We start from the raw sequence: 9,947 nt of genomic DNA on the forward strand, positions 1-9,947 counted from the left end.
AAGGGGCAACTGGAGCCTCTCTAATAGGTCTTATATTCATGCTGACATTTGTGTCAAATGCAATCTATCACCAACATAAAGCAAATGAATACTGCCAAATGACGAAAAAACCGAGCGATCCAAACCACTAATATGCGTTTATTGGTTGACCTGTATTAGTCGGAAGATTACTGTATTTTGTAGCAAGAGAAAAGGAATAATCTTTAATGATGACAAGGTTAATTATGAAGTTTTAAAATCGAATTATTGTTGACAGATTAGAGTGGATCCCTGATTCAAGGAAAAAAGATCAGTTTAAATTAATTTAATTCTTATATGAAGCATGGCAGTAAACTAATTATTTTTCGATAAATTGATTTGCTGATAATCCAATTTGCTTAAAGATAATGGTGTAAAGGTATTCTAATATCAAAACAACGATAATGATCTCAAGAAATTCCTCGAGAAAACAATAGGTTCTGATACATAATTCTTTCACTGATAAGAATTCCGGCACATATTAAATATAGTCATTTTACTAGAGTTTTGGCAAATATCTCGGGTCTAATTCTCCGGCAAACCTTCCCCATTTCTGTCAGATTTATGCACAGAAGGGATCTGATAGTGAGAGAATTGGAAATGATAATAAAAATAGCTTCTTTAGTCTCCTTAAAAACATTCTAGTTCCGTTTGTCTATCAACTTCTTTATCAGTGATAGGATAAATGGAAGACGAGAAGCGATGGATTGTCAAAGGATCTGTGACAGGAATGCTTCTCTGTAAATATGTGAAAAAGAATTAATGAGAGGAATAAATTAGTTGTTCTGTTGAATCCCATTACAGATGCGCCAAATGTGTCAAACCCTCTTTGGAAGAGTTCACTGAAAATTCTTTGCAATAAATTTAAAATACACTTCTTTATAAATGAAAAAAGGGAATGGAAAGCTAAATGTTTACATGAATTATTTTGAAATATCTGCAGCTTTAATCGTTTCAATTTTTATTTTGAGTTTTAATCCTTTCAAATGATTCGGAGAGTTTCTAGAAAGGGGAAAGTATAGATAAAGGCATAGAAGTATAGAAGTATAGAAGTATAAAGAAAGTGTAGAAGTACAAGAAGTTCGTGCACGGAATGTGTTATGCAAATTGAGGATTGCTTGTGTACTTAAGCTAATCTACTTCTGATACAACCAATTCAATTTAGAAGATTTGGAAATCCACACTCTTCTTGATATTATGTTTTCGTAAACTTGCCATTAAAATAAAAGTCGATCAATTTAAAAGATTATTAATTCATGGAGTGGAAGGGAATTCATTTTTTTATGAATTTTATTTCAAACATGGCAGGTGTTCCGGCAAACATAAAATGATGAAATATAACATGAAATGGGCATTTAGGAAAAAAATACTAAGCCATAAATTACAAAACAAAGAGGCAAAAGAAAAAAACCATACAAGGATAGTTAGCTTTGTACAATCACTGAGTGAAATGTGATATCTTTAGAAATATGACAAATTCAAATCAGATTGGACATTTGCGGTTTGAAGAAAAGATAAATCTTAAGAGATTAGCAATATCATCCAGCCAAATTCCTCATCCACATAATTTGAAGTCTATGGCATTAACTTATACGTCTGAGTGTATTTTCTTCTTTAAATATATATAATTACATTTTTGGAGGCAAAAAATGATCGGCAGCCGAAATTAAGAAAATAAATTAGTCTTACACTGTCAAAAGTGTTTCGTAATCACTGGAACAATCTTTTTTCATTTCAATTTAATATCACTTCAATGCCAAACAAGAATTAACTCAGACTGGAAGTTTATAAATCGTAACAATCCTTATCTTTCTCATCCTGCTTCGCCAAAACATTAAATATATATTCCAAATCATCGTTGTCTTTACATCGTAATGATAATTCCTCATTTTTGCCGTACAGCATTTCATTCAACTCTTCGTAACAATCTACTTCATCCTGTTGCAAATTTTTAGAAATGAAACACAGCCTATGTCCATCAAAGTATGATCTTCACATGACACTATCAAATGACACTCGTTTAGAAGATGACTGTATCATTTGCAATCTTTAACGAGCCAAGCCGCTATTTATAGATGGTATTCCTTTAACTGTGAAACAATAACGATACTGTAAAACGAAAACTGACTAACCTCAAGAAATTTCACCAATAAATCCTTTAGTGCTTGATTTTTACCATTGATAATTAAGGCTGCACACAAATCTATAACTATACGGTGCAAAGCGATATCTTCATCATATAAAATTTTTGGTATAAGATCAAGACAAAGTTTCTCCGTTTGCGGTAAACCATTACGCAGTATTTGAACAGCCTCAATCCTAAAAATTATCAACAAACGACAATTGATATAATGTGAACGGGCAAACACATTTCAGTTATAAATTTTCAAAATAAGGCTAAATAATTTCATTTGTAAACATTTTAGAAGAGAAGAAGGACCTTGGAGCAGGATCGGAGTCTGCAAGAAGCACAGATGCTGCTATACTGTTGACATCCACTCGATTTCCGATCTGATTTAAAAAAACCAGAGCTTCACTCCGGATACAAGGCTGTTCGTCGTTCTTGACCATATCGGTGATACACTGGATCAGCTCTAGAAAACAAAGAATATCAAATATGAATTAACTTCTGTCAAAATGATTATCTTTTGTAACATAGTTTGATAGACATAATGTTGCAACATTCATCAAAAAATATTACTTCATCACTACAGCTTGACTAGCGAAGCCATCAGCAACTACAGATCATACAATGATCTGATGGCTTCGCAGAACATACAATGCATTTAAAGTTTACCAGATCCATTATATCCATATTTAACTAGCACGGTGAGCTGACTTAAGGCATTATCTCTGCATTCCCATCTTGGTAAGTTAAGCTGTCTGGCGATTTTTGAAGCTAAAATCGGAATAGTTTTACTATTCCACGACTCTGATTTCTGCAGTAATGCATTTAAAACCATTGGATTAATCTGAAAATTAAATTTATGATAAAGCGCAATTTTTTTCATTCAAATCAGTTTTATTTTTCCATTTTGCTTTTCAAGATTCACCAAGATAATTTTCCGAAATAAGGTTGAATCAGTATAGGAAACAGCAAATTTCATGCAAATTACATAATACCTGAATTATATATAACTGCCATGTGACTTTACGTGACGCATATAGCATTGAGACAATCTCGCAGGCTATACCTTCACTTTTTCCATCCCTTTACATACGAAACTATTGTTACATATTTGGCAACTAACCTATAACTGTAATCAAATACCTACCATGTTATGGAGTTCTAAAGCATCAAATAAAGAATCGAGCGAAGCCATGGATGGATTTTTCAGGCTTGTAATAAATTTGCTGGCTGATAATGTATTACGCTCTTCGCATAATATGGACAAACCTCGATCCAAATAGTCTGTTAAATATGATAAAAACAAATAGTAATTTATATATATGATACAATGACGACTAGAAAAAACATAATCGTTTTTTCTCCCTTTTTTTGTTTGTGTGGAAGAAAACTGAAAAATTAAATTATGGCGAGAGAGACTGCAGACGGGCGGGAAGTAAGGAAGAAAAACTGAAAACGTAAAACTGGTTTCTGAAGAAGAAGAAGAGTAAGAGATAGACAGGAGAAATTAAATGGAAATTTATGAAACAAAATCAGGGGAAAAGAATTACCTTGATTGGAATAATGTCCTAATTCCACCAAATCCAATAAAAGTAAGTTTGGAGTATCCCATACAATTTTGATCAATTCTGTACGCCCCCTAAATTGTCACCATCATTATGTCTAGCAACAGTAATGCAATCAAAGTGTAATCATCATAGATTTCGGATGAAAAAAGGAAAGAAAACGAACCGTTGAATTATAATTATAAAATATATTATGTCCAATTGTTCCTACCTTGACTATGGTTACTTTTCATCAACTAATTTAAACCAAAATAGCTAGATGAAAGTGCTGCGATTACTGAGCTATTTATCTCATCACCAAATTGAGACAGAACAACAGGAAAGACATAATCAATGGAAGACCTACAAAATCACTTATCTATTAAATCTGAAAATGATACTGGAACAAAATTGATAACTACACTGGAAATCAAAAAAAAGTTCACATAGCAATCAACTGCAGTAAAATCTCATTTCTGATATGAACGCAATTCCAGTCGTCATCGAAAAATATCTCCTCATCCACTTTCTTTTGCTGTCTGTAAAAATTTGGTCCGATCAGAAGTCATTAAACAAGAAATACCCTTTCATGCGATTTTGTCCTATCAAAGGTCATTCATTCTTTCAAAATCAAAATCTCCTATTTAACTAGAATATGAACAGAGCTTGATTTTAATAAAAATGGATATAAATAAGCTTGAAGAAAAATACGAAAATAATCTTTGAAGAACCGTACTGGAGAGGTTGAGATAAAGTCAACTGATGGAAGAAATAAAATTGACTTAAATTATGAGAATTGGCATATCAATTGCAAAATTATTCTTATATTAGTTATTCAGTTCAAAACAAATTTAGGAGAAAAATTATTTAGCAAAAGCACATTGTTGCACTCACACAAGTTCGGCCAAAAGTTTGCAGAAATGGAAATTCATCGACAAAATTTCACATTCAGAAATGTTAATATGTTCAGTTCGGTTTTCAAGATTTTTGGCCAACATGAAAATTTCTCGTGACTGCTCCACGGTTATCAAACTTGGATCATGTAATAGAAGCTGTGACAATCTGAAAAGACCTAGATGGAAATCACCAAATATATGGAAGAGTCAATTTGTAGTATATGCTTAATAATACTTAATGTTCTGGAAATTCTGTGGAGTACAACAAATTGAAATTATGGTAGATTTAAATTGTGAAGTCAGATCCAAAAATCATGAATCAACACCTCTTGCGTAATGCGGAACTTCCTGTGTATTTATCCGGTGATCCGGAACTGCTCGTCTTCAATAATTCAGTAATGGCAGAAGCCCAACAAATATTATACTTCCTTCCAAATATTTTGTCCAGATAATCGCATAGAGTTACATTCAGAATTGGATTTATATTGTCATTCAACAAGTGAAGAGCTTTCTGGACTACTGCTAAAAAAAAAAACTTGAATAGAAGCACTGATCAATAACGAAATGTCACTATGAGTGTACATTCACACAGCAAAGTGTGCCAGCTGTACCGCTTAGGCACAGGATATGGCACACATAGGGATGTATACGAACTTCCTAAAAAGGGCTGATTATGTCTGTCTTTGTTATTAATTGTAGTCACTATCAGCAGCTATGATGAATATATACATCGGGGCGCAAAATTCGCTCATGCTTACGATTCGCCAACCGAATTTTCTGCAAGCCAGAAAGGTCTACTTATACTTTAACTCTGATCCAATCAGTATTTGACAAAAGAGAGACTAGGAAAATACTTAACTTAAAGATTGGATTTGGAAGACATCCACAACAATCAACTTAATGATATGTCAGCTTTTCTCTGTTATTTTTTGGTCTTGGCCGATTCTAACTTAATTCTTAAACCCAAAAAAAACGGTACAATACCTTCATCTTCATAAGAAATATTTTTCTCTTCTAACTCGCAGTAAAGCATAAATAAAGCATTCATAACTATTGTCGAACCATCAAAAGTTACATCGCTCGAAAAATGCCGGACAACATTTCTAACAAAATCACAGTTCCACAAATCCTTATCACCGTTTGATACTATCTAAAAAGTTATGAGTGATCCAAAACATTTCCTAATTGTGAAAAGAAAAAGTCCGAATTTAACTTGAAACTTATAAAAAAACTACAAATCTACGATGGGTTTACAATTTTTTCCAAAGTTCCTGGCTAAATTTGAAATATCTCACTTCATTCTGCTATCCTGATTTAAGTTATTCGACATAAAAATCATGCATATATATTTCCTCACTCCGTTCACCATTTTACAAAGCTTACCTCTTTGATTAAACTGAGATGAATAAAATAGAAATTGCTTTGATTCGGTAGTCTGTCTGCTCCAAATTTCAGTGACTCAATCAGTGCATCCTTTGTTTCAGCGCCTGAAATTTTGCAATTGCGTAAGACCTACCGCCAGTAGAACATCGACCAATTCGAATTTCGAATTGAAGTCACTCGGTATAAAGTTCAGTTCCTTTCAATTTATGCAAAATTTGCTTTCAGTTTATGCAATGACATTATCTGTTCATCTGTTATGAAAGTTCCCTCACCATTAATATTAGTTCACTTCAGCAATGTCTCAAAACATTCTTTCCCTTCCGCCGACTCTTCAAATGATATTTCCTTCTCATTTTATAGCAAATGTAAAAGAATTTGATGATAACCTTGACATGACCTCGTTCTTTGAAACGGTATCTTTGAAAATATATTTTGAAATGGTATATCTTTGAAATATATATTTTCGAAATATCTTTAAAACGGTAATGGACATAAATTCGTAAGTGAGGAAAACTGAGTAACCTTTTGGTATGGCCTTCACTAATTTTTCAATCCAGTAATCGTCGTAATCCACACACGAACTCCTAACTTTCTTCAGGAATTCTCGCAGTCTATAACTGTTATCGTCACGCATTACCCTTTAAACAAAGTCTGGAAGAAATCTGTGATAAATTAACGTCAAACTGCCCAATTTGCATCTAGCAAGATTCCTTTATTTGTATACCTGAGCCTCAACTGATGGTTACACGAGTAACAGATTCAGATGTGGTATTGACGAACACTATCTTCTAGATATATTTTTCCTACATTCGTTCTTATTACATCAGCTGTGAATTGAAATCGCCAAAATATTTCCCATTGCACTCTTCCATTAAGCCTTGAAGGCGTTCAGAAGTTGGAATTCTCCGAGGCATTTTCTGACGACTCAGAAACACGTCAAGTAGATAAAGAACGTTTAGAGAACAATGCATGCAGCATCATATTCTAATACTAGCGGAATTTCGCATCCAAATGTTCTCAGAATCAACTCTTAAAACATATATTTATTTATTCAACATTTCTATATTAAAAAACTAAAAAACAAAAAACAAGCAGCTGGCAAGTGTACAATAAAGTTTGATATATTTAAAAAAAGGGAATACAAAAAGCATATAGATGGACACCGGACAAGTCAAACAAAACAGATTTGAAAGGACTTGTTTAAATTCAATTGTCAAAATGCCGAATATTCAATTAGCTCGCAATCAATTCAAATTCCTGAGAGTTCGAGAAAATTTGGAAACTTTTACACCACTAATCCGCAAAAGCTACAAACTTTTCCAAATCAAAGAATAAGGAAATCTTTATCCTCCTACAATCAAATTTTAGAGAATGTTCTCATAACCAATCTAACGTAACCATGAATTATCATTCTGAGACTGATTTTGGTATGAACTACGAACTTTTCGGTATGGAATTCGAGAACTTCATATCTTCAAAGAAATTCTTATCAAACATATCGAAGAGACGTACCTCTTCATCCAGTTCAAGTTGTTGTTCTAAAAGTGCTTCCTGTCGTTCCGGTTTCATTAATTTATATGTATTAATCAATAGAGCATCACTGGTAATAGTGCTAATATCAAATTGAGCAATCATTTCATCAATACTGTACAAACAGCCATTTCTAGTGGAGATCTTCCGCAAGCCACGACCAGCTAATAAAAAGTTTAAAATTGATAATTCGTCAATTGAACTGTATGTCCTAACATAACTTCTAGCATTATTATACGTTAATAATCGTGAACCACTGCGAAGTCGTAGATTTCCAATATTTATAAATATTGGCAAGCACCATTGCAAAGCGTCACAGATGGGAAGCTGTAAGAAATCACGAGAGGAGGAGGCAACGAAATGACTAGCACAAAGGGTATGATTATCAACAGTATCTGCGAAAACAGATGTTGGCATAAAATCTGGCCTCAGCAGCAGTTGATCCATAGCAGGCAGATGTTTAGACAATTTGCCATGCACTACATCCTGATACAGATATGCTCGACTAGGTATTCTTAAGCGAACAACATGTGGCAGACCATCCAACGCCATACTTCTGGACTCACTGCGTGTTTTCGTGAAACATTCCTTCGAACAGGGAAGCAGTTTTGCCGGTTCTTTTTTCACTGGATCCACTTCTTTCCATGTATCACCACAGCAGAAGCACCGGTATGCTAAACCGATGTCAATCAGCCGTTCCACCACATCAGTATATGTTTTCAGACGTTTAGCGACTGAATACGGAGCAAATGGTCCACCTGTTCCAGGTCCTTCATCGCGCTCCAATCCAAATCGGTCCAGAAGTGCTTCAATTTTTCTACCTCGTGGCTGTCTTCCGTGTTTATTCAGACCCAACTGCAGTATAAATTTCCCGTTGTTAGCTCGAGCAAACAAGAAATTGTATAGTGCTCGTCGTAATCCTTCCAACGACAGATGATCACCGCTGATTCGTACCACCAAACGAATTTCTTCGGCAATTCCCGAACCATAACATAAACGATGCATCCTGAAACAGTCAAGATTTGAAGAAAAAGATCGATATATGAGAAAAAAATGAAAATAAATAAAAAAACTTTAAAATAAAAAAATTTTCGTGTTTATCCTAATTTTCCTAGTGAAACAAATCGGTATATCTCACTTCCTTCCAATACAGTCCAATACACTCAAAGAATTTTAAAAAGTTTTGATCACCGAAGTTACTAATGACTTGACTACAGATTCATTTCTTATAAACTTTTAGCTAAAATTAATGAGGTAGCTCCATTCATGTACGACTAATACCTAATGAAGTAGCGCAGATCAGGATAAGACTGAATAAGAACCAGATATGACATCTAAATTAGTCCTAATAATACTCGTAAACCTCACTCAGTATTAACAGTCTTCGAATAAAAGAACATTGGCTACCAGATCAACAACAAAACGTGCAACCAAACAGAAAATTAATCATCATAGAAAAATTGGAATCTGAAAATATCTCACAAATATTCAATTCGACAAGAATCATTAATGCAGAACTTACCATAAAAAGCTATTTTAACAGAAATATAACTCCAAACAAATCACGAATTCCTTGATTAAAAAAAAGACTTACATTTGCATCAGATTTTCCTAATCGAACCTTTCCATCACAACCGCAGCATACTCCATCAATCTTAGCTGCAAATAAGAAAAAAGAAATTGTCACTAATTCTAACAATTGCATTTGTAAAAAATGCGAGCATGAGAAGAAAACCAGATATTCTAAAATTCGAGGATATTATTTCCAAGGTTTTATTGGTTATTTTCCTTGTATTAGAAAATGTTTATGAAACATTCCTTCATATATATTGTGTTCTAATGCCGCCAAAAATAATCCTTCACGATAATTTACGTGCAGAGAAACTGAATATTATATATGACAGTTCTTAAAACACTAAACATTTTATTTTACGAATACGAGCAAATAGCGTAAAAGCTAAACAAATTTATGAAATTCAACAACTTCGTCACAAAATGCTTCTATAAACTTATTGAAACAATACAAACCCTAAGCCAACATCTTATATTTGACAACGAATTTATTCCCTTTATAAGTTACGACCTTAAAGAGCGACTCGCCATAAAATGGAGCTGATGCACAAAGCGAAATGAAAGAGCATTGCCTGCCAAAGTTAAGTTCCAGTTTCCAAGCTAATCCAAGCTAAAAATTCTATAAAGAGCTGCAATTTGACAATTCGAGCAGATACAAATATCCCTCACTTTTGTTATTTCAGGTAAAATTAGACTTACGAAGTTTCTATTAATCTGCAGGATTTGAGAAGGTCAGTTAAACAATCAACTATTACTCGCTAACATAATGTTCGTTTAAGTCTAGAGATTTCATTGAAATGACCATAAATTATCACATTAGCCTGACAGGGTAAGGTACTTCGTAAGCTGTTTGGAACGGTTTGTCTTTTTCTTCTT

The 9,947-nt window shown here is 33.6% G+C and overlaps 2 protein-coding genes across 3 annotated transcripts; both read right to left on the reverse strand.

Annotated features, from left to right (window-relative positions):
* Window positions 1-1,489: 1,489 nt before the first annotated feature.
* LOAG_07443 (hypothetical protein) lies at window positions 1,490-6,626 on the reverse strand. Its single transcript, XM_003142975.2, has 12 exons — window positions 6,492-6,626; window positions 5,970-6,073; window positions 5,571-5,736; window positions 4,913-5,108; window positions 4,585-4,752; window positions 4,137-4,229; window positions 3,697-3,785; window positions 3,294-3,430; window positions 2,816-2,990; window positions 2,459-2,612; window positions 2,151-2,337; window positions 1,490-1,956 (listed from the first exon to the last, which is right to left on the reverse strand). Exons 1-12 carry the CDS (start codon window positions 6,601-6,603, stop codon window positions 1,804-1,806), a joined length of 1,734 nt encoding a protein of 577 aa, XP_003143023.2. The 5' UTR covers window positions 6,604-6,626; the 3' UTR covers window positions 1,490-1,803.
* Window positions 6,627-7,403: 777 nt separating this feature from the next.
* Window positions 7,404-9,166, reverse strand: LOAG_07447 (the record flags this gene model as incomplete). Of its 2 annotated transcripts, XM_020447433.1 has the most annotated exons (3): window positions 9,094-9,166; window positions 8,868-8,966; window positions 7,404-8,505 (listed from the first exon to the last, which is right to left on the reverse strand). In XM_020447433.1, the coding sequence occupies exons 2-3, from the start codon at window positions 8,897-8,899 to the stop codon at window positions 7,404-7,406; spliced, it is 1,134 nt and encodes a 377-aa protein (XP_020302336.1). In that variant the 5' UTR covers window positions 8,900-8,966; window positions 9,094-9,166. The 2 variants fall into 2 exon arrangements, with proteins under 2 accessions (XP_020302336.1, XP_020306971.1); XM_020447434.1 differs by lacking the exon at window positions 8,868-8,966.
* Window positions 9,167-9,947: the final 781 nt, after the last annotated feature.

This window comes from Loa loa (genome assembly GCF_000183805.2).
Source record: "Loa loa unplaced genomic scaffold supercont3.22, whole genome shotgun sequence".
In the NCBI taxonomy this organism is placed as follows: Eukaryota; Metazoa; Nematoda; class Chromadorea; order Rhabditida; family Onchocercidae; genus Loa; species Loa loa.